The sequence below is a fragment of the Montipora capricornis genome, chromosome 11 (genome assembly GCF_036669925.1).
Source record: "Montipora capricornis isolate CH-2021 chromosome 11, ASM3666992v2, whole genome shotgun sequence".
NCBI lineage: Eukaryota > Metazoa > Cnidaria > Anthozoa > Scleractinia > Acroporidae > Montipora > Montipora capricornis.
The window spans coordinates 28,945,485-28,972,984 of NC_090893.1; the positions used below are offsets into that span (position 1 = coordinate 28,945,485).

The window sequence follows — 27,500 nt, forward strand, 5'->3', positions numbered from 1 at the left end:
TCACGATATTCTCTCTTCTCAGATAGATCGGTTTTGTACGTGCCATATACCTTATCCCAAACTTCCCGCTTGTGAATGCATGCATGTGGCTCTTTAGGGACAAGATATTGTCGTAAGAATCGCTCCTTGTATGACCGCAGCCTGTCTTGCGTTTCTCGTACAAGATGATCGTCAAGGGGGGAAAATACATGGCTCTTCCCCAGTAGGATTAAGGAGTTGGGGGCTGGACATTTGCCCTACTTGTTCCCTTCCTGTGGTTCTTGGCCTCCTTGGCTCGATAACGAATTCGGCTGCCATCTGCTTCCACCGCTCGTATACCTCTGTCCAAACTAAAGGATCGGCTCTCTCAGTTTTTATGATATTTTATGACCGCACGCACGCACGCACGCACTCACTCACTCACTCACTAACAGCACTTCCGAAGGCTCTAGAGAGAAATTTACACACACAAAAGTCAAATTCGACTACCAATTGGACGAATATCTCAAAACTATCAGAAACCCAGCACATAGAATAAGTATGACAAAATTGCGTCTGGGGGTTCATAGCTTTCGAATACAGACTGGGAAATACGAAAATAGAGGTGCACCAATCCCAGTAGATGGAAGAACGTGTCTAGTCTGCAATAGAGGATATATAGAAGACGAGCGGCACTTCTTGATGTATTGCCCAGGGTACGATAACATTAGAAATGAGCTCCATTCTCTCCTTTCAACACACGATGTTGTTTTCAAAAGCCTTAATGATGAGGATAAAATACGGTATTTACTTACCCTAGAAAACGAAAGCACTTCAAAGATAGTAGGCAAATACACATATTTAATGTTTCAGAAGAGAAAAGACATCCTAAATGCAAAATAATTAAAAATAATAATTTTATACCAATTGTATTACAAGTAATTGTATGATCTTTTAGTTAATTAGTTATTCTAGTAGATATCATCACCTTTATTGTAACGAGACCGATACCTCCCTTTGGAGAGTAAGGCTCAATAAAGATTTACTGTTACTGTTACTGTTACTCACTCACTCACTCACTCACTCACTCAGGGGGTGTTTACATGATACCGGGCAGCTTTCGCACCGGCGCGAGTTCACTCCGGTTCCCTCTCTTAGCTCTGTTTATCACCGAAAAATGTCATGCTAGGGCGATTCACAATGGCGCGAGTTCACCCCGGTTGCTGCACCGAAGCGATATTTCGTTCCGTCGCGAAATCTCGCAACGGAATCATGTAAACAAGAAACGACGACTCGTTCCGGCCTCCCAGTGGGCTCGAACGGGTAGCACATGCGTACTTTTCCTGATAGACGCGATATTTGCAATTTAGATTCACGCCTGTATTTTATCGGCACGTGGTGTAACTTCATTTAAACACGATACGAATTCACCTCGTCATCATGTAAACGCGGGACGAAATCAAGAAGTCACCCCGATGTGAAACTCGCGCCTGTGCGAGTTTTCTAATGTAAACACCCCCTGACTCACTCACTCACTCAGACAGCCCCGATGACAATATGGTAGTGCACTTATCACTTATACTAAGTGCACTACCGCAAAAATCAACCGCAAAATCCACGGGGAATCTGGAACGAGTGCTTTAATTGGCCAGACATAGCAAATATCCTTGTGCTTACGCTGCGTTTCGTTTTCACACGACGCAAGCGAACACAAGCATAAGCGCAAGCACAAGGAAAAGGAAAAATTTTGATCCTTGTGTTTGTGCTTATGCTTGTCTCAACCTCGTTTTCACGGTGAAATAAGCGCTCTTATGCTTGCACTTGCGTCCCTAGTGAAAACCAGGCTTAAGTCTTGTACAGCGTAGGATAAGAGAAGATCGTGATCAGTCAAAATGGATTAAAGAGTATTAATGAAAATCAAGTAGACTTCTGCACGACTGATAAGCCATGTTAAAATGAAAACACTTTCTATATGTCAATTCAAATTTTTCTTTTTTAAATCTAATCTCAACAGAAAAGTGCTTGTCCTTAATTGGAGAAAGGTGTAACCAGCTTAACACATCACTGCACAAGCTTGTTCCCAGGGCTTTTCCCTCGCTTGGAGGGGAAAGCGCCCTCGGAACGAGGTTGATTACTGCCTACAATAGCTACCTTTAAAACACTGAGAACAAATTGTAAGCAAACACTTAATTCACAGAAAAGATGGCAAAACAAAATACTTCCAAATTTATCCATTTGAAACTAACAATTTTTGTTTCCAGCGGACTTTTCCCCGTTTTTCTGTTGCTTTCCGACAGGGTAGTTGCAGATTCTAGTACGTAGCTCTTTTCATTGGAAAGGTATAAGGGAACCATCGTAATCTTTACATTTCGATTCATTGACATACGAGTTTGCACAGATGGCATCAATCATGCTATTTAAAAATTGACTTCAAATGGTAAAAGAACTTGTTAAACTTTAGTTAAATCTTCGATTTTAAGCCTTTTAGCTTTGATAACGAGCCAGTTATTAGCCATCAAAAACTGATAAATTCTTGCGTGGTAAAGGCGCTACTAATCCCATAATATTCTTTCTAAAAACTCGAATTTTCAAAGCATCATTGCCAGAGCTTATTAGAGCTTATGCAATGTACTTTCAATATTCATTAGTTTATTCTAGGCTGACTGATTAGGAAACGTTCACCTTATGCTAATACGGTAAAAATATATCATATCTTAATGGAAAACAGAAATGGGTCTGTTGACTATGTTGGCTACTATAAGATTGCCACCACTGTTTATAGCAAGGTAAGAAGGAGGACGGTTTTCGAAATACTGTCCATCAATTTTACTCAAAAAATTGCCATCCAGGGCGAAGAGTTGCAGCCTATGGTTACCTGAATCACACACAATCAGTCGGTTGTACTTGTCAATAACAAGTTCATGAGGACCATTAAACTGTCCATCATTGGACCCCTCACAGCCAATGTCTTGTAAATACACTCCTGTTTTGTCAAATACCTTGACACAATGAGCAAAAAAATAAGTAACAAAGAATTTGTTCTGGTGATAAATAGCACAGAATGGGTATTTATCCCAGTCTGGGGTACTGAAGGACTGGAGCAAGTCATTCCCGTCAGGGGAGAGGACCTTGATTTTCCTGTCCCCAGGGTCAGTTATGATTATACGACCATCACTCGAAATGGAAAGGCGAAGTGGTTTAACGAGATGTTTATCATTGATGTGTTTGATGAAGTGACCCTCCTCACTGAACAGACGAAGCTTATTGTCGCTTCCCGGAAATGAAATCAGCAGCTCACCAGAGTCTGTAAATGCCACAGAAGAAGGTGCACAATCAATTTTTATCTCACTTTGAAACTTTCCTTCTGAGCTAAACAGTTGAATTCTTTGATTCCCGTATTCTGAAACAGCAATCGTTCCCGTTTTCTGACTCACATCAATATCGGAAATGGTATCAAATTCTCCTTGTCCCTTCCCTTCTGAACCAAACTGAAAGGCAAATTGATATTGATGCTGATGAACTTGCACAATCCAAGGACTACCAGTCAGCGGCTGTCCATTCACAAAGATCTCTACTGTGTGTTGTCCGGCACACTGTGGTGTGTATGTCACTCTGTAGTTCCCGTCTTTGGTGTCTTTAATGTCTGTTTTTAGTTGATCGCCTTCTGGAGTCAATAAGTCGACTTTGATTTTATCATCTTGTTGATAACATTGAAATCCTTGTGAATCCTTTGTAACAATGACGAAATATGTCTCCTTCCTTTCTTTTACTTCCTTGCTGTCTTGACCTTCAGCTAAGCACTTTGAGGGATCAGTCTTGGTGACAACAACTCGATCCATAAGATCCAATTTCTTTTCCACCAAGTAATGTAAATGTGGCGACATGTAAAGATCGGGTTTTCTTACATTTAACAGTTCATTACAACGTCCGAGGATGGCGTGATTTGTTTGTAGAATTTCGACGCTGAAGTTTCTTTCTAAGATACTCTGACAGCGTTCGAAGCAGCTTTTCAGCTGGGTGGCAACCAGCTCGAAGTTTTCCAGTCGCGTTGCGTGATGTTTTTGTTCCGCTTCATACATTTCACGAAACTTGTTTTTCATTTTCCTCTCGTGTTCTCGCAAATCACGAATCAATTTTTCCACAGTGTCTGTCATTTTCTTTTCTTCGTTCAAAATTTCAATTTTATTTTTGTTTTTTAGGTCAGTTTGTTTCTGAATTTCACTCTCACATCTGACAATTTCCGCTTTCACTTTGGCCACAGCATCGGCCATTTGCATCTTTTGTTCTTGTGCAGCTTTCTGAGTGTCTGTCATAGTGTGTCGATTGTGACTCACTACAGTGCACTTGTGGCAAATCAGAACTTTACAGTCTTCGCAATAAAATTCTAGGGGTTGATCTTCATGATATTGCTGTGAACACATCACGGGTCTGTGGATCAAATCTTGCACATCTTGCGCTTGCAGTTTGTCGATCAAAACATTTCGATGACCCCTTGTGACCTTCAAGCGTTGGTGAGCTTCAAAACATGATGCGCACAGAAAAATCTGGCACACGAAACAGTAACATGTTGCGGTGTTGTTCTCGTCACAACTGTTGCATCTCTGAGATTGTACGCTGGTATCGTCTAGAGCGAGAACATCCACCAATCGGTTGAGATGAAACGATGACGGCAACTTGTCGAAGGTGTTTGTTTCGGGAATTTGGAATGAAGTCTGGCAAACCGGACATTTGATTGTTGTTTTTAGCTGTCTCCTTGCGAAGTTTGCATGTTTGTCGAGACACTTAAGGCAGAACGAGTGAAGACATGGTAGTGTCTTGGGATTTGTGACTGTCTCTATGCACAATGGGCATTCTGCTTCCTTTTTAAGATTCTTGAAAAGTTGTTGAACATCCATAACGAAGCCGAGCTGCGGAAGCGTAAAGCGAAATTGTGGGTGAGTGAAATGAATGAGTTGCTGGTCCCTAGGCCCCTTGGTTTTTTCCCTATATTTGCAAAGACTTCTGGGGTGACCAGGGGGCAAACAAACCAGTCGATTGCGCTCCTCGAGTTAACACCGCGATTAGAAACATTCAATAAGGAGTATTTGTTGTTTTAGCCTGCGAACGCAAACGTATTTCCGGAAGTCGTTTCTCAAACGATAGTAGGAATTAAGCTCAAGTTGAAATTGGGACATTAGAAACGTTCAAAAAGAGGTATTTGTAGGATTTCAAGAATATAAATCGTTTGAATTTAAGAAGTAGTCATAGGTGGTGGCGATCAATGTGCAGTGTATGGATGCGACAATGACCGTCGATATTCAGAGCGACAGATCAAACTAGTACTGTCTTGAGGCTTTACTCTCACAAACAAAGAAATGGCAGCTGGGAGTAGCAGCTTCAAAGATCAAACTTCAAGGCCAAAAAGAGCACTAGAGTTTACTCTAATCATTTTGCCAGTGGGTACCGTTGTGATACTTACGAGAAGCCCATTTTGTATATGAAAGATTATCCAGACGAGGGCAATAATGTAAAGGCTAGAGAAAACATCGACTCGAAAGGAAAACGAAAGCAACATTCAAAGCCAGATTCCGAGCCTTCAGTGAAGCAATGCCGTGATAGCCATCTGGAGAAAGAGTTGGATTCAAAGTGCTTCGTCCTCGCGCAATTCCGAGTCAAATTTTCCACTTTCAGTCGAGGATGATTTCACATCGACAATCAACCTCAACCTCGGATAGTGCATTTCTCGTGCTCTGATTGGTTCACCCAATCTCGGTTATCAGCTCATATAGTTTAGTTTGACCTTATATGGTAAGTGATTGAGCTAAGCGTTGCCAAGCGAAGAGTTTTTTTTCGCCAGAAAGCGAAATTTCTCTCTGAAAAAAGCAAAAAAAAAAAAGTTTTTGTGGAAAGTTTGGATCAATTTCGACGTTTAGAAGTATGCGAAAAGGTAAGAATTGTTTTTGTCATGAGACTGCGTCTGTCTGACCACAAGGCATTACACAACATCGCATCTTCATCAAGTTTTTTCCATTTCGCTTGGGTTTTCTGGTTTTTTTCGCTCGTATTTCGTACGTCCAAACTTTTGGAGTTAAAGGAATTTAATAAAACAATTATTCCATTCGCGCTTGTTGGATACGAGACTAGTTATAGCCAACCGGCGTAGCGCCTCGTCGGCTATTTACCATCTCATATCCAACCAGCGCTCATGGAATAATTGTTAAATAGACAGTGGAGTCTCCTATAATATACGTAACATTGTGTCAAAGTACTGTTACAGTACTGGATTTCCGTCTATGACGTACAGTGCACAACAAAATATCTCATTCCGTCAATTTCATAGTTGTTAAGTGCAATGTGCAGTTATAACGGAAATGGTTCTAACTAAGAGTAGAAGAATAAACGATAAAACTGTTCAAGTTAAAGTAATAGAGTCAAAGAATTACGGCTACTTACGTCTGGAGAAAGTGTTGCCTTTGTAATTACATCTGCAAATGGTTAGTCGCCTCTCTAGTCTTCTCGGATAAGGACGATAAGCCGGAGGTCCCGTCTCACAAACCTTCAATGTTCATAATCCTGTGGGACGTAAAAGAACCCACACACTTGTCGCAAAGAGTAGGGCATTAGTTCCCAGTGTTGTGGTCTGTCTTCTGTGGTGTATCATGGTTGGGAAGGTAAATGCTCGAAGATATTAGCTACACCAAGCTACTCTAAAATCCGAGGGTAAAGAAAGACATATGATATATGATATATGATATATGTCTGGCGTTTCGGCAGTTGAAACTCTTGATTGTAAAAGTAAGTCGTTAACTGTCGACCATCTGGAAACGAAACGATAAACGGCCGATTATCAGCTTACAGTAGCCTTGCACATGTTATTTCTTTACAGTGATGATGAATCGCATTTTAAGCACAATAAAATACCGCAAAAAATGACACGTGGGTTAGTTTTCGTTCAATGGTAGTCTATTAATACAGGTAAAAATAACAAAGAGAGACAAACATAGGACTGCTACAGGGTGGCCGCGGCCGCTTCATAGAGGTGGCCGCCTAATACAGGTAACAAGACGCCTATAAAGGTGTATCCGTGGGATGCACAAACAGTTAATACAAATTGTCCAGTTACAGTGAACTACAACTATGGGTAAACTTCGGAAAATGGCGAGAGATTTCCAGAAAGATAAATCTGTAATTTGACTAGGAGTTTTCTTTCATAAGTGTATGAAAGGGGAGGTAATTTTTTTCTCGACACTTTGATTAATAAAATCTGATAGAGTATGCTTAAAATAGCTTCGAACAGTTTCAATTGTTTGCTTAACGGCTGCCAAAGTCAAACTTCAAAGAACATGTTTTCCGTCATGTGTCCACGCTCAGATGAAAACGGCGCTACATAGTGTTGATGTGTAGCATTCAAAGCACTATTGTGTGCGCTCATACAGCAAGATGTTTTCCACATCAGCTGTAAAGTTGACTATTCTTGACAACCTACTTATCAAGTAAAATAAATGTATTGGTTTCACCATTTGCTTCTTCTGTAGCGATATATCGAGAAATATGTATATCGACCAATGCTAAATAAACGTTGTATTACCTTACCTGCGGTGAACTGTCGTTCTTTTGCCTCAGAAGTGATATTTTGAGCGATTTTGAAGATTTCGAGTTTTTAAACAATAACCAATCAACAATAACGGCGTCCAATCAGAAAGAGGCAATCAGCAGGACAGTTTAATTGAGGTTGACACAGATGAATCTTGTTACGCATTTCAACCACTCGGAAGGCATGGGATTTTGATTTTCTTTAAGGGCTCGCTCCGGGCCGTTTGGATGAATTTTCGAGCGAAAAGTGCTAGAAGAAGCGTGAATCTTTCGGCCATTCTCCTGCGAAGGTTGAAAGCGAAGACAAATCGCAATGCGATTTTCTGGGGAAAAATCACCCTGGCGCTGAAGCCGTTCCGTTGCGATTTCGTGGAAGTCAGATGAGTAAAAAATCGGACTTATTAACAAATATAAAGCGATTTTCTCGTGAATTTTATTGTAACCTTGGATGGCTTTACAAACAAGGAACCATATATCTTAATGTCATCATGTGTCAGTGCGTCTTTCTTCAATATCAACCCGATTTCCCTTATAAAAAGACGTTTTTCGTGAAATCATTGCACTCTGGATGTCTGTAAAACACTAAAAAAATTACTCAGTAGTACATTTTGAAAAATGTCACCGTATCTTGACAATATTTCTTTGAAAAAAACCCGAATTCTGTTGAGTTCTATGGATCCCTATGCAATTCTTTCTGCCGCAAAAATTACGGGCCACAGCTTCCAAACCTAAGGTCATTTCCCGGTACGCATACATCAGAGCAAGGGAAGACAGCCGTTCCGTTTCTCTGGTGGCATGCAGGTAGGTTTTTACCCTGTGCATCGAACTGATGGAGCGCTCCGGAGTGGTCGTTGAAACCGAAATTGTGAGAAGAATGGTGAGTACTATTCTCGTACCCAGATCTCTTGTGGCGCCACAAGAGATCTGGGTACGAGGTTATGGTGAGTACCACATTTGCGTTTTGGTAGAGGACTGGATTTGCGCTCTCAAAGGGTTTCTGTCAGGATCGATCGCAGGGCTCTTACCAGGAGGAGAATGCTGCCACTTCGGTTTTCCATCTAAGGATCTCAGTATCATCATGATATGCTCTCTTCTCAGATAGATCGGTTTTGTACGTGCCATATACCTTATCCCAAACTTCCCGCTTGTAAATGCATGCATGTGGCTCTTTGGGGACAAGATATTGTCGTAAGAATCGCTCCTTGTATGACCGCAGCTTGTCTTGCGTTTCTCGTACAAGATGATCGTCAAGGGGGAAAAATACATGGCTCTTCCCAGTAGGATTAAGGAGTTGGGGGCTCGGACATTTGCCCAAAGCTGCTCCCTTCCTGTGGTTCTTGGCCTCCTTGACTCTATAACGAACTCAGCTACCATCTGCTTCCACCGCTGGTACACCTCTGTCCAAACTAAAGGATCTGCTTTCTCAGTTTTCATGATATTTTACGACACCACGCACGCACGTAGGCACGCACTCATTACCTATCGTCGACAAACAAACATATTTGGGAATAGAAATGACCTCATCTTGTCGCTATACCTACGCAAGAGACATCCTTAGCAAAAAACCTTATAAAGTTCTTGCGACAGTGAAACGATTGTTCTCCAATTCAGATACGACCACAATTACAATTAAGAATAAGCTTTTTGATGCCCTTGTCAAACCTATACTACTATATGGATGCGAAATATTAATATGGGGACCGGAGCTATTATCATATAAGACCCATTTTGACAAAAGCACTATCGAACAAGTCCATATCAAGTTCTGTAAACAAACACTAAATACCCCATGGTACACAGAGAACATTGCCTGTAGGGCAGAACTTGGACGGTACCCTTTAAGTATAGACATAAAAGCTTCAATATTTAGTTACTCGCTTAGATTACAGCATAAAACAGTCAACCCTCTATTAAAGGAAGCCTTTCATCACGCAAAAAGTCACAGCCAATTTTTTGATGTATTAAATAATGACGAAACTGTACGAATGCACTCTACAGGCAATACATCAAGCCAACTACACATTAAGAATGCTCGTTCCTCCATAAAGAAACAGCTTAAAAAGGACTACGTTCGAAATTGGCTGAAGGCTCGCAACAACACTTCCGAAGGCTCTAGAGAGAAATTTACACACAAAGAAGTCAAATTCGACTACCAATTGGAAGACTATCTCAAAACTATCAGAAACCCAGCACATAGAATAAGTATGACAAAATTGCGTCTGGGGGTCCATAGCTTGCGAATACAGACTGGGAAATACGAAAATAGAGGTGCACCAATCCCAGTAGATGGAAGAACGTGTTTAGTCTGCAATAGAGCCTATATAGAAGATGAGCGGCACTTCTTGATGTATTGCCCAGGGTACGATAACATTAGAAATGAGCTTCATTCTCTCCTTTCAACACACGATGTTGTTTTCAAAAGCCTTAATGATGAGGATAAAATACGGTATTTACTTACCCTAGAAAACGAAAGCACTTCAAAGATAGTAGGCAAATACGTATATTTAATGTTTCAGAAGAGAAAAGACTTCCTAAATGCAAAATAATTAAAATAATAATTTTATACCAATTGTATTACAAGTAATTGTATGATCTTTTAGTTAATTAGTTATTCTAGTAGATATCATCACCTTTATTGTAACGAGACCGATACCTCCCTTTGGAGAGTAAGGCGCAATAAAGATTTACTGTTTACTCTTTACTGCTTTACTCACTCCCTCACTCACTCACTCACTCACTCACTCACTCACTCGGGGGGTGTTTACATGATACCGAGGCAGCTTTCGCACCTGCGCGAGTTCACTCCGGTTCCCTCTCTTAGCTCTGTATTTGTTTACTTGATATCACCGAAAAAAGTCATGCTGGGGCGACTCACACCAACGCGAGTTCACTCCGGTTGCTGCACCGAAGCGATATTTCGTTCCGGCGAGAAATCTCGCAACGGAATGATGTAAACGAGGAACGACCACTCGGCCTCCCGGTGGACTGGAACGGGTAGCACATGCGTACTTTTCCTGATAGACGCCATATTTGCAATTTGGATTCACGCCTGTATTTTATCGGTACGTGATGTCCCTTCATATAAACACGACATGAATTCACCAGGTCATCATGTAAACGCGGTACGAAATCAAGAAGTCACCCTGATGTGAAACTCGCGCCGGTGCGAGTTTTCTCATGTAAACATCCCCTAACTGCTTCACTCACTCACTCACTCTCTCACTCACTCACTCACTCACTCACTCACTCACTCACTCACTCACTCAGACAGCCCCGATGACAATATGGTAGTGCTCTTATACTAAGTGCACTACCACAAAAATCAACCACAAAATCCACGGGGAATCTGGAACGAGTGCTTTAATTGGCCGGACGTAGCAAATTTCATTGTGCTTATGCTGTGTTTCGTTTTCACACAACGCAAGCAAACGAAAGTATAACTGCACAAGTACAAAGAAAAGGAAAAGGAAAATTTTGATCCTTGTGCTTATGCTTGTCTCAACCTCGTTTTCACGGTGAAACTAGACGCTCCATGAGCGTACACTGGGTTGCCTGTGGTACGTAGGGACTGAGTTGGGTGGTATTGAGACGGAATCCACCAGAAGTTCGAGTAACAAGTGGACAAAAACCTAGTACCAAGATTATAAACATAGTATTGCAAACTTCTGTACGACTGCTTTAAATATCTTCTAAAAAAAGATCATTTCCAGCAACACCAAACGTCAAAAACAACTGTTTAACTTCGTAAGAAACACTTGAAAGTACGGGTGAAACAATGAACAATTTCACAATTTCTCTGAACGTTGAAATTTGATTTTTCTCGTTCCCATGGGAAATTGTTTTCGGTGTTATTTCAGGCAAATATTTATATCTTTAGCTTTGAGGAAATGTAAAAAAGACTGTAAAATACTTAAAATTATTCTGGTACCAGATTTTTGTCCACTAAAAACTGAAATTGCTCGGTTTTCTATCGGATTTCGTCTTAAACTGCGGCGTTCCAGGTAATTTTTTTTCAAGTCGGGGGTCATTAAGACCATTTAAGGGGTCACCCAGAAGTCGTACCAGCAGAGGCCCTTTGGCTCACACGTTCATACGACGAAACAAATCCTTTCATTTTTCTGAGGTTAAAAACCTGGCTACCGGCCTATTAATCATTTGTCAGAAAGAAGCAATTCCTGTAATCTTTAGAAAAAATAGACACGCATTGCTTACGTGCGGTACTGAAGTAACACAGCGCTTTATTCCATATTGTCAACTGAGCTGCGTTTTGGCTTCCAGGAGATTCAAGTTGTCTTTGCGTAATATGTAGGTCTAACAGTACACGATATTATTTTGGTATTGTATATTGTAGTGCCATGGTAGAAGTCTTAGATTAATAGCCCCATGAGAAGACTTGTGGTTACTAGCAAAGTACTGAACCCAGAAAGATTGAAGAAAGTAAAAGGAAATAGAGAAACATTGGCTTCTAGGCTGACATGTTGATAATTTTCAATTTCCCTCACAACTTCTTTTGATTACAAGTTTAAGCGTGCACTCTGAGCATCTTACAGCTTTGTAAACAAAACTTCAGTGACGGTAATCCCTGTCCGGCGGGGTTAGTATCTAAAAAACACACCACTTTGTAACAGAAGCATAGGACCGAAAATTCCATTTTTTAACGCTATCAAATGCGAACCAAGCCAGGTACAGATTTTGTTAGCTTGCTTTATGCAAAACAAATATTGATGCGAAAGTAAATAAATATTGATACACAGTTTTTAGGAAGAGCAGAAGGAAGTTTTCAGGACAGTCGATCGAGAATAAAATACTTTGCCATCGGTGACAAAATTTACGACATGTAAACACATTAATTTTTAACCACGAATATAAAAAGTTACCATCAGCGAAAAACATTTTGGAACATTTTTGTTAAGTTGAATTTTATTATTCTACATTTGGCTGCACCGAGCAAATAGCAAAATCGGAAGTGACATCGAATTCAGCGGGCGCCGTGATCAAGTTAGCGCGGCGTGTTTACTCGCGAAACAGTGAAGCATCCGTGTCAGTTGATGGCAAGATACCGGATTTTTGTTTTTGTTAGTTTTCTTTTTCTTTCAAGTGTTATAAAGTTTGACAAGAAATGTGCGAATTCAACACAAAGATCACAATCGCCCAACTCTTGAGGTTGACCATTGTTTTTGCAAAGTCAAAAATTTACTCTCCAAGACGAGGTTATCACCAGGTAATTCCATCGTTTTGGGAATAGCAGCTACTTTATTATTCATCAGCGTCACAATTTTTTACCGATTTTGGGGCTCATTTTGTTGAAACTCAAGCACGCTTCCAACAGACCTGTTTATTTTCGTGACTTATGCGCTGCTTACAGTGCACTACCACAAAAAATATTTCAACACATGTATGCAAATTTGTTAAGCTCGAAAATTACACAACAAGAATTTACAAAAGGTGGAAATTTCACGGAAATCTTTTCCAGCGAAACATTTATTGAAACAAACAACACATTTGCGGCACAAAACCCTTCTTATGGAGCAACTACACAATACAGGGCCACACAGGGGCAGCACATGCAAATTAGTTAAAAGCTTTTGTAGAACGACTAGATGCGACTTCAGTAAACACAGTGATGCATTCAAGGCGTTCGATTCCTTCAATTAATGTTTGTTAAATCCATAAAAGAATCGCCATTTGACTTCAGTATTGTATATAATACCAAGTTATTAAATATTAGAAACAAAGCTAACTTGATATCCAACGGCGAAAAATGAAATTGTTGTCGAAGACCATTACTCGTCGCTTTAAAGATTCCAGAGATTTATTTTTCACCCCTTAAGTTGTTTACCCAATTGACGTTCCATTCTTGAGCTTCATAAGGGTATTGTTTGTTTAAAGATGCACTAAAACGCCATTCGTTACAATGACTTTCGACGCCATTGCCGGTTAAGTTAATCATTCTACTGTGTCTACCAGAGAAATCTACGCATTTCCCACTACCCTCTCGATCCTAAGAAAATACGCGCAGACGGCTCTATGCACAAAGACACCACTTAGTAGGGGAGTGACAAGCAAGACTTTTACCGACACGGAAGAAAAAACGAAACGAAAGATTCCGACTGGGTTTGCCATACTGGCAACCCAGTAATATGCGCTGTTATGCTTGCGCTTGCGTCCATAGTGAAAGCCAGGCTTTAATCTTGTACAGCGTTGGATGAGAGAAGATCGTGATCAGTCAAAATTGATTAAAGAGTATTTATGAAATTCAAGTAGACTTCTGCACGACTGATAAGCCATGTTAAAATGAAAACACTTTCTACGTCAACTCCCATTTTCCTTTTAGCTCTAACCTCGACAGAAAAGTGCTTGTCCGTAATCGGAGAAAGGTGTAACCAGGGCTTTTGCCTCACTTGGAGGGAGAAGCGCCCTCGGAACGAGATTGATTACTGCCTACAATTGCTACCTTTAAAACACTGAGAACAAATTGTAAGCAAACACTTAATTCACAGGAATGATAATAAAACAAAATACTTCCAAATTTATCCATTTGAAATTAACAATTTTTTTTCCAGCGGACTTTTTCCCGTTTTCCTCATGCTTTCCGACAGGGTAGTTGCAAATTCAAGTACGTAGCTCTTTTCATTGGGAAGGTATAACGGAATCTTGGCTTTCTTTACATTTTGTTGCATTAACGGATGAGTTTGCACATATGGCAACAATCATGCTATTTGAAGATTGACTTCAAATGCTAAAAGAACTTGTTAACTTTAGTTAAACCTTCAATTTTAACCCTTTTAGCTTTGATAACGAGCCAGTTATTAGCCAGTTAAAGGCGCTACTGATCCTATAATACCCTTTGTAAAAATTCGAATTTTCAAAGGATCATTGCTCAGAGCTTGTTAGAGCTTATGCAATGCACTTTCAATATTCATTACTTTATTGTCGGCTGACTGATTGGAAAACGTTAGCCCTATGCTAATAAGGCAAAAATATATTACATCTTAATGGAAAACAGAAATGCAGTTGTTGCTGAAGTCGCCTACTATGAGACTGCCACCACTGTTTATAGCAACGCAAGAAGGAAAGGCATTTTTGAAATACTGTCCATCAATTTTACTCAAAAACTTGCCGCCCGGGGTTAAGAGTTGCAGCCTATGGTTACCTGAATCACACACAATGAGTCTGTTGTACTTGTCAATAATCAGTCCAATAGGATTATCAAACTGGCCATCATTGGACCCCTTACAGCCTATGTCATGTAAATACGCTCCTGTTTTGTCAAATACCTTGACACAATTAGCAAAGAAATAAGAAGCAAAGAATTTCTCCTGGTGATAAATAGCGCAGGATGGAGATTTATCACAGTCTGGGGCACGGAAGGATTGGAGCAAGTCATTCCCATCAGGGGAGAGGACCTTGATTTTGCCGTCCCCTTTGTCAGTTATGATTATACGACCATCACACGCAATGGAAAGGAGACACGGATCATCAAGATGTTTATCATTGATGTGTTTGATGAAGTGACCCTCCTCACTGAATACACAAAGCTTATTGTCGCTTTTCCGAAGTAAAGTCAGCAGGTCACCAGAGTCTGTAAATGCCACCGACGACGGTTCACCATCAAATTTAATCTCACTTCGAAATTTTACTTCTGAGCTCAACAGTTGAATTCTTTTATTCGTGGGCTCTGCAACAGCAATCGTTCCAGTTTTATCATTCACATCTATACTGAGAATGGAATCAAATTCTCCTTGTCCCTTCCCTTCTGAACCAAACTGAAAGGCAAATTGAAATTGATGCTGATGAACCTGCACAATCCAAGGACTACCAGTCAGCGGCTGTCCATTCACAATTATCTCCACTCTGTGTTGTCCGGCACCTTGTGGCGTGTATGTCACCGTGTATTTGCCGTCTTTGGTGTCTTTAATGTCTGTTTTTAGTTGATCACCTTCTGGAGTCAATATGTCGACTTTGATTTCATCATCTCGTTGATAACATCGAAATCCTTCTGAATCCTTTGTAACAATGACAAAATACGTCTCCTTCCTTTCTTTTACTTCCTTGCTGTCTTGACCTTCAGCTAAGCACTTTGAGGGATCAGTCTTGGTGACAACAACTCGATCCATAAGATCCAATTTCTTTTCCATCAAGTAATGTATATGTGGCGACATGTAAAGATCGGGTTTTCTTACATTTATCAGTTCATTACACCGTCCGAGGATGGCGTGATTTGTTTGTAGAATTTCGACGCTGCAGTTTCTTTCTAAGATACTCTGACAGCGTTCGACGCAGCTTTTTAGTTGGGTAGCAACCAGCTCGAAGTTTTCCAGTCGCGTTGCGTGATGTTTTTGTTCCGCTTCATAAATTTCACGAAACTTGTTTTTCATTTTCCTCTCGTGTTCTCGCAAATCACGAATCAATTTTTCCACAGTGTCTGTCATTTTCTTTTCTTCCTTCATAATTTGATTGTTGCTTTTGTTTTTTAGGTCAGTTTGTTTCTCAATTTCACACTCATACCTGGCAATTTCTGCTTTCACTTTGGCCACAGCGTCGGCCATTTGCATCTTTTGTTCTTGTGCAGCTTTCTGAGTGTCTGTCATGGTGTGTCGATTATGACTCACTACAGTGCACTTGTGGCAAATCGGAACTTTACAGTCCTCGCAATAAAATTCTAGGGGTTGATCTTCATGATATTGCTGTGAACACATCACGGGTCTGTGGATCAAATCTTGCACATCTTGCGCTCGCAGTTTGTCGATCAAAACATTTCGATGACCCCTTGTGACCTTCAAGCGTTGGTGAGATTCAAAACATGATGCGCACAGAAAAATCTGGCACACGAAACAGTAACATGTTGCGGTGTTGTTCTCGTCACAACTGTTGCATCTCTGAGATTGTACGCTGGTATCGTCTAGAGCGAGAACATCCACCAATCGGTTGAGATGAAACGATGACGGCAACTTGTCGAAGGTGTCTGTTTCGGGAATTTGGAATGAAGTCTGGCAAACCGGACATTTGATTGTTGTTTTTAGCTGTCTCCTAGCGAAGTTTGCATGTTTGTCGAGACACTTAAGGCAGAATGAGTGAAGACATGGTAGTGTCTTGGGATTTGTGACTGTCTCTATGCACAATGGGCATTCTGCTTCCTTTTTAAGATTCTTGAAAAGTTGTTGAACATCCATAACGAAGCCGAGCTGCGGAAGCGTAAAGCGAAATTGTGGGTGAGTGAAATGAATGAGTTGCTGGTCCCTAGGCCCCTTGGTTTTTTCCCTATATTTGCAAAGACTTCTGGGGTGACCAGGGGGCAAACAAACCAGTCGATTGCGCTCCTCGAGTTAACACCGCGATTAGAAACATTCAATAAGGAGTATTTGTTGTTTTAGCCTGCGAACGCAAACGTATTTCCGGAAGTCGTTTCTCAAACGATAGTAGGAATTAAGCTCAAGTTGAAATTGGGACATTAGAAACGTTCAAAAAGAGGTATTTGTAGGATTTCAAGAATATAAATCGTTTGAATTTAAGAAGTAGTCATAGGTGGTGGCGATCAATGTGCAGTGTATGGATGCGACAATGACCGTCGATATTCAGAGCGACAGATCAAACTAGTACTGTCTTGAGGCTTTACTCTCACAAACAAAGAAATGGCAGCTGGGAGTAGCAGCTTCAAAGATCAAACTTCAAGGCCAAAAAGAGCACTAGAGTTTACTCTAATCATTTTGCCAGTGGGTACCGTTGTGATACTTACGAGAAGCCCATTTTGTATATGAAAGATTATCCAGACGAGGGCAATAATGTAAAGGCTAGAGAAAACATCGACTCGAAAGGAAAACGAAAGCAACATTCAAAGCCAGATTCCGAGCCTTCAGTGAAGCAATGCCGTGATAGCCATCTGGAGAAAGAGTTGGATTCAAAGTGCTTCGTCCTCGCGCAATTCCGAGTCAAATTTTCCACTTTCAGTCGAGGATGATTTCACATCGACAATCAACCTCAACCTCGGATAGTGCATTTCTCGTGCTCTGATTGGTTCACCCAATCTCGGTTATCAGCTCATATAGTTTAGTTTGACCTTATATGGTAAGTGATTGAGCTAAGCGTTGCCAAGCGAAGAGTTTTTTTTTCGCCAGAAAGCGAAATTTCTCTCTGAAAAAAGCAAAAAAAAAAAAGTTTTTGTGGAAAGTTTGGATCAATTTCGACGTTTAGAAGTATGCGAAAAGGTAAGAATTGTTTTTGTCATGAGACTGCGTCTGTCTGACCACAAGGCATTACACAACATCGCATCTTCATCAAGTTTTTTCCATTTCGCTTGGGTTTTCTGGTTTTTTTCGCTCGTATTTCGTACGTCCAAACTTTTGGAGTTAAAGGAATTTAATAAAACAATTATTCCATTCGCGCTTGTTGGATACGAGACTAGTTATAGCCAACCGGCGTAGCGCCTCGTCGGCTATTTACCATCTCATATCCAACCAGCGCTCATGGAATAATTGTTAAATAGACAGTGGAGTCTCCTATAATATACGTAACATTGTGTCAAAGTACTGTTACAGTACTGGATTTCCGTCTATGACGTACAGTGCACAACAAAATATCTCATTCCGTCAATTTCATAGTTGTTAAGTGCAATGTGCAGTTATAACGGAAATGGTTCTAACTAAGAGTAGAAGAATAAACGATAAAACTGTTCAAGTTAAAGTAATAGAGTCAAAGAATTACGGCTACTTACGTCTGGAGAAAGTGTTGCCTTTGTAATTACATCTGCAAATGGTTAGTCGCCTCTCTAGTCTTCTCGGATAAGGACGATAAGCCGGAGGTCCCGTCTCACAAACCTTCAATGTTCATAATCCTGTGGGACGTAAAAGAACCCACACACTTGTCGCAAAGAGTAGGGCATTAGTTCCCAGTGTTGTGGTCTGTCTTCTGTGGTGTATCATGGTTGGGAAGGTAAATGCTCGAAGATATTAGCTACACCAAGCTACTCTAAAATCCGAGGGTAAAGAAAGACATATGATATATGATATATGATATATGTCTGGCGTTTCGGCAGTTGAAACTCTTGATTGTAAAAGTAAGTCGTTAACTGTCGACCATCTGGAAACGAAACGATAAACGGCCGATTATCAGCTTACAGTAGCCTTGCACATGTTATTTCTTTACAGTGATGATGAATCGCATTTTAAGCACAATAAAATACCGCAAAAAATGACACGTGGGTTAGTTTTCGTTCAATGGTAGTCTATTAATACAGGTAAAAATAACAAAGAGAGACAAACATAGGACTGCTACAGGGTGGCCGCGGCCGCTTCATAGAGGTGGCCGCCTAATACAGGTAACAAGACGCCTATAAAGGTGTATCCGTGGGATGCACAAACAGTTAATACAAATTGTCCAGTTACAGTGAACTACAACTATGGGTAAACTTCGGAAAATGGCGAGAGATTTCCAGAAAGATAAATCTGTAATTTGACTAGGAGTTTTCTTTCATAAGTGTATGAAAGGGGAGGTAATTTTTTTCTTGACACTTTGATTAATATATATTTTTTCTAAGGGGGTGCTCTCGTGTCGCAAGTACTGAACTTTTTCTCAAGACAAATAGAACTCGCACCACACATTTTCGTGATTATTTCTTCAACAGAATTACTATCTTGTGGAACAGTAAACCTGACGATATTAATTTAGCTAATTCCTTGAGCTCCTTGAAGCGCAAGCTTAAATCCTTATTCTTTTGGCGTTTGCAGAACGTTTCTAATGGCAATAACTTGTATTCCCTCTTTTAAGGTAATTTGTCCAAAGTGTAGAAGAGTGAATATAAGTAATGCATGTTCTTGCTAAGTTGCCTGTTATTCAGTCATTCAGGGTTTAGATATATTAGGATTTTTTTTGGGGGGGGGGGGGAGGGGGGTAGGTTTTCTAATCATATATTTTATATGATTTTATTTTATGGGGCTGGATGAGGTGGTTGAAATCTTGAAATAAATAAGTAAGCAAATAAATAAATAAATATTGTAAAAACAGTTGTTAACCATTTAAGACGCGACGGGAGTTTGTGTTTACTATCTTACTGCCATAAACAACAATTATTGTTGTCTTCGTCCGCTCAAAATTTTTGCTCGTGGTATCGCTTGTCTGATGACAATGTCAATCACAAGCATTAACCCTTAACATGAAACTGCTACAGCAATTCATGTAACACAATCAGAACATCCCGAAAAGTACATTAGTGTATACGCCCCCAGGCGTCTTGTTCTAAATGATTTAAATGATTGTAAAATCACTACCGTTCGCGACCTGCTGTTCCATCAAATTAATGCCTCATCCACTCCAAGAATTTGCTAGAAAAGCGAATTTTTTCTTCTTTGCATCAAACTGTAAATATCAAGGCTGAAAACGCAGCCCCCATCCTCGAAATTGCTCAAAATTCTTTAAATACCCTGTAAACATCCAGAACATTTGTACATTGTATACGTAGCGCACTAGTGAAAAGTATGCCCTTTTTGCGATCGTGGGTCGGCAGAAATGACACATTATGCTCCTTCTTGATTTATTTTTGTATTTTGTTGTTAAAGGCTTTTTCCTAATGATCTTTTCACGTTTTTGATTCCTATGTTGGGAGAAATGGCGTTGGAATTCCCAACAGTGCTTTCTAATAGCCGGTGTTGCCTCAAAATGGCCAAATGGATACACTGGCTCGATTGATAAAATGCTTGGCACAATGGCCGCTTAAACAAACTGGTTCGATTCACATAATTTTTGGCACAATGGCCAATAGAGCACACTTGTTTGATCCACAAAATGTTTTGAAAAGAGGAAACAAACTGGTTCGCAAGAAATAGGTCGATTGGAGTATCATGCAATAATGTTCATAGTGGAACACAAATGAACGAAGAAAGGTCTAGAAATAACGTAGAAATTTCTCCTTGCCTTTAAAGCTTGCCGTTCTCAAAGAAAAAAATCATCTGCCTACTTTATCAAATACTTTTAGATGTGAGGTTACTGTGTCAATCATCGCAGCGGAAAGGATTTCGTCGACTTTGTCTAAATTTAAACAAGACGCGGATTTGACCAAGTAGTGTAAACAAAAACAAAGTTGAAAAAATGGCTTAAAAAAACGTTTTTCTTTGTGTGAATGCGGCATACTATACCTCTCCGGTTCAAGTTACCCGACTTTCAACAATGTTACTGGGAATTTGTCATTTAAGAAATGCAGACTTTTTATCAGATGCCACCGCATCATCGAACTTTGTGGGAAATCGATACTTTTTCCCGGAATTAACACTGAGGGAAATTAATCGTTACTTATAAGCCTGTTTCTAAAACCTTACAAAAGATGTAAAAATGAATTTTTCTAAATAAAAAAGAATGTATGAAATGTTCATATATTTGAGCTGCGCAAGGTACTGTACTTAATTCAGTTACTATGCTGCAAGTTGCAAACATTTGCTGCTCGATGATCATGAAGTTTTTTGTTTGTCTCTTAGATAAACAGCGCGACGCTAGCACTAAATGAAAGCAGAGAGATCAAACTGAGTTTGGTTCCGCAAAGCAAATGAACCCCGGCGTGAGTCAATAGTACCTCTTATTATATGACTATGTCTCACGAGGACTGGGAACTACAAAATTGTTCTTGTTTGCCATATAATAAACATCTTATTAACCGAGCTTAGTCAGTCTGCATGGGAGAATCTTGATCTCGGTCGTGTGTACAGACCTCACTGCGTTCGGTCTGTACTCACGACCTCGGTCAAGATTCACCCATACAGACCTCCTGCTCGGTTATTAAGAGCTAATTACTAACCCAGTTCGAGGTCCGTACTGTAAGTTACGGACCGAGTTTTTTCCCGTTGATTTATGGGCCGCGCGCTTCGCCCTTGGGCCATAAATCAACGGAAAAAAACGAGGATCCGTAACTTACAGTACGGACCGGGAAAGCGAGGTTAGTAAGATATTTATTATGTCTCTGAGGTTAACCGGCGCGCGGCAAGGAAACTAGTCAAAGTGAAGCGGAAGGTTCAACTGCCACAAAGAATGCCGTGCCAAAATCCCAAAAACTAAATCTTCTTGGCTGTTAAGTTTGAAATAGTTGCTTGCAAGATTCAAACAGTTTTCAGTACAAGTTTATGCAACAGAAATGACATGAAAAACTCGCTAGATGATGTTTTCTCGAAATTTTAAATTTAGCGGGCTGTACAGCGGGCCGTACTGTAGAATACGGCCCGCTAATTTAGCCAATTACAGCGCGCGTACTATCTGAGAGATATAATAAGGAGCTTTAGCAACGACAACGAGAACGTCACAAATTTGCATATTTAGAGAGCAAAAGCAATAGCTATGCACGCTCTGCACGTGCATCTTTTCATTTTTGTCTATTTCGTGGCTGTCGTCAGGAAGACGACAACGTGAAATGACCAAATTTGAGGTTTAGGGAGAACGTCAGCGTTTGAAGGCAAAATTTTCATTTTCTCCCTAAAGTGAAGGCCGTTCATACTAGTCTAGTTCTTGATGGTTTTGTCACATTAAAATGCTTGGAATAGTCGCGAAGCGATTACAATAACGCGAATTCACATTTAACGACGACGTTCTCGTTGCCGTTGCCGTCGTCGATGCTAAAGCTCCTTAATTCTCTTAGACGGTTACGTTGCCAACCGCGTGGGAAAGGTGAAAACACTGACCCCCAGTCCATGGACTACCCCGATGGACTACCCCCAAAATACTATTTCAAGTGAGTGCTATTGGTCGTAAGCAGCGCCACAATTAGTGCTAAGCCTGAACATCCATTTTAATTAAACGGCGTTGGTCAACAGGTTTTAAGTCTAAGTACCCATTTTAAAAAGGTTAGCTTTCGATGATTGTTGTGATGGCCTATTACTTCATGTTAGTGAAGTGAGACAAATGCAATTCCTGAATTTAGTTGCATGTAGCCGTGCGGACGAAAATAAACAAGATACAAGCAATGTAAGTATATCATCAATTCAGTTCTTTCAATAGTACTCATTCGAAATCGTATTTTTTAGTGTTTGCCTATTTTAGGGTAGTCCATTTGGGTGGTCCATGGACTTGGGGTCAGTCTGTTCAACTCTTCCCCAACCGTGTCTATATTACATCTTTTGTGAGTCGTTTTTTAACGTTTAAATATCACTTTCGCTTACCTCAAACCGGCTATTGTTTTTTTAAATAAGCACGGTTTAACATTATTCACTCCACAGAGGAAAAAGTCTTAATGTTGAAAGCCGGTTTCAATCATATGTTTTTAAAAGTGTTTTTATTTCTCTCACTCACAGAGTTCTACCAGAAACCCATAACCTGGTTGAAACGTGTAACGGCCCCTTGTGTTCTGGCAAACAAGTTTCTGAATATTCAATTTGCTAAGTACCATATTTGGAACAACAAGAGCGAGGGGTTTCCAAATATGGTACTTAGCACTGAAACATTCAACCAATCAGTTCGCACTGAATCTTTGGAAGCTGTGAACGCGCGTTACACGTTTCAACCGGCTTATGGGTTTCTGGTTCTACCGAACGTCAACAAACGATTTGGTCGAAGAATGAAGAGGACAAACCAGCGACTTTTAGCCAAGGAGCAACTAATTTTTGCGCCTGCTTGATATCAGTTTTGTTAACCAAATAAATAAGACCAGTTAAACGGCGTACGGCAAATTTCGTTTTTACTTTTGTGTTATTGCCGTTCAGCGACTCCTTTAATTCGACTTCTTTGTTTCACTTGACAAAAATAGAGGCAAAATAAGAGGCTTCAGTATTTGCCACGAGTTCACTTGACAAGAATAAGCGGCATTCAGATCAAAAACCAAACTTTATTGAACAATAACAAGCAATAAGGGATGTGTTCTGTAATGCGCCGATCAAATCGAAACTTCAACACCCCCCCCGGGCAAACCCTGGGCATTTGACTATTTTCTGTGCCCGGGGGTGGGGAATTTGACCTTTGCCTGGGTGTGGTGGGATAATTGAAGTGTCAGGTTTCAAATGATTGTTTTTTGGGGGCGCCGAAATCGCTAACAGCTTTAAACACGTGTTTGGACGAAGATGGAAGAGTCTGAAGGAAGGGATATAACATTTGTGAGCAATTGGCTTACAAAAAAAGGTCTTCAAAAGTTGTCGTCAAAGGAAGGTCTTCAAAAGAATTTTGGCTGCGTAATTCGTCTTTGTTATACTATAGAGTGAATACAACATGGTACGTTTTAACACCTCCATTTCATTGTTAAAGCTGTACCTTTCTGTTAGAGCTACTGTAATCAACCGACACTGAACAATTTAAATACATGCAATCAAAAACGCTCTAGGCTCTGTTGTTGATAAGTATACAGTTACTGTACCCTCGTTAAACAACCTTTGCTACGTTTCGGAGTTAGAGCAGCTTACACTTGCTTATTAACATTGTCCGACTTAATGAATTCAATTTTAAGTCACTTTTAATAGTTTTTGTAGTAACTCAAGTCTGGTAAAAACGGCGTCATCATGTAAAGGGTCACGAAGACAAATCCGACGATAGGGTAGGGTATTTGAACACCATTTGGCCCATCGGGGCGGGAATTTGAAACGAATTCAAATCTTCAAAAGTTCAAATGCCAGTGGTTTGGCGGGGGGGGGGGGGGGAGGGTGGGGGGAGGGATGTTGAGGTTTTGAGTTGATCGGTGCATAATGTCTATGTAACGCTAAAGACGGATGCCTGTGACTTAGTCATTTCTAAGTTTATAAACGTACTTGTTCCACTTCACAAAAATCAGCAGAATTATCAAAATAATCGGGGTTCAGATCATTAAACATCAAAGTGCAATTAATTTATCTAATATGTAGAATTTTTCCCTACACAAATACGTCGATTTTTTCCTACAAATAAAGGATGTGTTATGTAATGTTTGCGTAACGCTATAAAACTGCGCTTTGATACACTTAAGTCTGTAAAGGGCTGAGTCATTTCTAAGTTACACTTATTTCTTTCATGTTCTTTCACGCGAGAAAAATCAACAGAACTGTAGACTGAATAAGCAGCGTTCAATCCAAATGCAATGAATTTATCCAATGTGGGAGGCTTCCCCACAAAAATCAAGCCTTATTATACAATACCTTTTTCCTAGATATGAGAGATGTTTCATGTAATGTTTATGTACCGTTAAGAAAACAGATGCCTCTGACATTAGCGTAGCCGTGCTAGGGTTTCATATACTCAAGTCTGTAAAGGACTGAGTCATTCTAAGTTACACTTACTTTTTCTGTAGAAATAAGCGGCGTTCAGATCATTAAAAATCCAAGCACAGTGAATTAATCTAATATGCGGAGGTTTCCCAACAAAAAGCACAAGCTTTATCATAATCATACAAGACCCTTTTCCCAGAAAAAGCGGATGTTCTATGTAACTTGACTCTTAACTTGACGCTAGGAGACAGATTAATTTGACATCAGTCTAACTCACGAGATTGAGCTATTTACATTTCTTTTGTTTCATGGAAGCGTTCGTTTGTGATTTTTATTACAGATTCCCACCCGAGAGGGCCTCCAATAGTAAACGTGCGAGTTGGTGGAGTACCATAATAAAAGATATGCGGCTCGATAGGGTTACACCAGCACCCTTGAAAGCGATCATACTTTTTAATGTCAACCCAGGGTGGACGGAGCACTTTAAAGCTCACCTCAATTTTCTCTGCGGTGGAAGGAATTTTTATTACACTTCCATTACCTCTCTTTTCGAGAGTTTTTTTCTCTCCTTCTAGAACATAGCTAACAACCATTTTAGAAAACCAATATCCTTGCGAAGCGTACCTAACGATTCCGACATCTGTGGGTTTGCATTTGTCCATAGGATTGAGAACCTCATCGTGCTCTCTTACAAGAAGGCAGCTTTGCATATCAACACCGTCTTCTCCGCTGCGTCCATTTTTCACAAAATCCTGAAAGCACTGCTTATTAGAGCTTATGCAATGTACTTTCAATATTCATCAGTTTATTCTAGGCTGACTGATTAGGAAACGTTCACCTTATGCTAATACGGTAAAAATATATCATATCTTAATGGAAAACAGAAATGGATATACTGGCTACTATGAGATTGCCACCACTGTTTATAGCAACGTAACAAGGAGGACGGCTTTCGGAATACTGTCCATCAACTTTACTCAAAAAATTGCCATCCAGGGCGAAGAGTTGCAGCCTATGGTTACCTGAATCACACACAATCAGTCGGTTGTACTTGTCAATAACGAGTCCATGAGGACAATGAAACTGACTATCATTGGACCCCTTACAGTCAATGTCATGTAAATACACTCCTGTTTTGTCAAATACCTTGACACAATCAGCAAAGAAATAAGAAACAAAGAATTTGTTCTGGTGATAAATAGCGCAGAATGGGGATTCATCACATTCTGGGGCACTGAAGGATTGGAGCAAGTCATTCCCGTCAGGGGAGAGGACCTTGATTTTGTTGTCCCCATGGTCAGTTATGATTATACGACCACCACTCGAAATGGAAAGGTGAACTGGTTTATCAAGATGTTTATCATTGATGAGTTTGATGAAGTGACCCTCCTCACTGAACAGACGAAGCTTATTGTCGCTTTCCAGAAATGAAGTCAGCAGGTCACCAGAGTCTGTAAATGCCACAGAATAAGGTGCACAATCATTTTTTATCTCACTTTGAAACTTTCCTTCTGAGCTAAACAGTTGAATTCTTTGATTCCCGTATTCTGCAACAGCAATTGTTCCCGTTTTCTGACTCACATCAATATCGAAAATGCCATCAAATTCTCCTTGTCCCTTCCCTTCTGAACCAAACTGAAAGGCAAATTGATACTTATGCTCATGAACCTGCACAATCCAAGGACTACCAGTCAGCGGCTGTCCATTCACAAAGATCTCTACTCTGTGTTGTCCGGCACCTTGTGGTGTGTATGTCACTCTGTAGTTCCCGTCTTTGGTGTCTTTAATGTCTATTTTTAGTTGATCACCTTCTGGAGTCAATACGTCGACTTTGATTTTATCATCTTGTTGATAACATTGAAATCCTTCTGAATCCTTTGTAACAATGACGAGATATGTCTCCTTCCTTTCTTTTACTTCCTTGCTGTCTTGACCTTCAGCTAAGCACTTTAAGGGATCAGTCTTGGTGACAACAACTCGATCCATAAGATCGAATTTCTTTTCCACCAAGTAATGTAAATGTGGCGACCTGTAAAGATCGGGTTTTCTTACATTTAACAGTTCATTACAACGTCCGAGGATGGCGTGATTTGTTTGTAGAATTTCGACGCTGAAGTTTCTTTCTAAGATACTCTGACAGCGTTCGAAGCAGCTTTTCAGCTGGGTGACAACCAGCTCGAAGTTTTCCAGTCGCGTTGCGTGATGTTTTTGTTCCGCTTCATTCATTTCACGAAACTTGTTTTTCATTTTCCTCTCGTGTTCTCGCAAATCACGAATCAATTTTTCCACAGTGTCTGTCATTTTCTTTTCTTCGTTCAAAATTTCGATTTTAGTTTTGTTTTTTAGGTCACTTTGTTTCTGAATTTCACTCTCACATCTGACAATTTCCGCTTTCACTTTGGCCACAGCATCGGCCATTTGCATCTTTTGTTCTTGTGCCGCTTTCTGAGTGTCTGTCATGGTGTGTCGATTATGACTCACTACAGTGCATTTGTGGCAAATCAGAACTTTACAGTCCTCGCAATAAAATTCTAGGGGTTGATCTTCATGATATTTCTGTGAACACATCACGGGTCTGTGGATCAAATCTTGCACATCTTGCGCCCGCAGTTTGTCGATCAAAGCATTTCGATGACCCCTTGTGACCTTCAAGCGTTGGTGAGCTTCAAAACATGATGCGCACAGAAAAATCTGGCACACGAAACAGTAACATGTTGCGGTGTTGTTCTCGTCACAACTGTTGCATCTCTGAGACTGTACGCTGGTATCGTCTAGAGCGAGAACATCCACCAATCGGTTGAGATGAAACGATGACGGCAACTTGTCGAAGGTGTT

The 27,500-nt window shown here is 40.3% G+C and overlaps 3 protein-coding genes across 3 annotated transcripts in view; all 3 read right to left on the reverse strand.

Annotated features, from left to right (window-relative positions):
• Positions 1-1,936: 1,936 nt before the first annotated feature.
• On the reverse strand, positions 1,937-4,888 carry LOC138023632 (E3 ubiquitin-protein ligase TRIM71-like). The gene has a single exon (XM_068870675.1). The coding sequence runs from the start codon at positions 4,851-4,853 to the stop codon at positions 2,673-2,675; it is 2,181 nt and encodes a 726-aa protein (XP_068726776.1). The 5' UTR covers positions 4,854-4,888; the 3' UTR covers positions 1,937-2,672.
• Positions 4,889-12,845: 7,957 nt separating this feature from the next.
• LOC138023865 (E3 ubiquitin-protein ligase TRIM71-like) lies at positions 12,846-18,322 on the reverse strand. The gene is made up of 2 exons (XM_068870948.1): positions 18,242-18,322; positions 12,846-16,715 (listed from the first exon to the last, which is right to left on the reverse strand). The coding sequence occupies exon 2, from the start codon at positions 16,701-16,703 to the stop codon at positions 14,523-14,525; it is 2,181 nt and encodes a 726-aa protein (XP_068727049.1). The 5' UTR covers positions 16,704-16,715; positions 18,242-18,322; the 3' UTR covers positions 12,846-14,522.
• A 6,851-nt stretch (positions 18,323-25,173) lies between these two features.
• LOC138023767 (E3 ubiquitin-protein ligase TRIM71-like) overlaps positions 25,174-27,500 on the reverse strand; it is a 5,228-nt gene continuing 2,901 nt past the window's right edge. Inside the window, exon 2 of the mRNA XM_068870834.1 lies at positions 25,174-27,499. Within this exon, the coding sequence (XP_068726935.1) occupies positions 25,536-27,499 (1,964 nt within the window). The 3' untranslated portion in view covers positions 25,174-25,535. The remainder of the gene's footprint in view (position 27,500) is intronic.

What these genes read in the sequence shown, in the direction of transcription:
- LOC138023632 (XM_068870675.1), bottom strand. Translation starts at nt 4,853, where the DNA reads ATGGATGTTCAACAACTTTTCAAGAATCTTAAAAAGGAAGCAGAATGC.
- LOC138023865 (XM_068870948.1), bottom strand. Translation starts at nt 16,703, where the DNA reads ATGGATGTTCAACAACTTTTCAAGAATCTTAAAAAGGAAGCAGAATGC.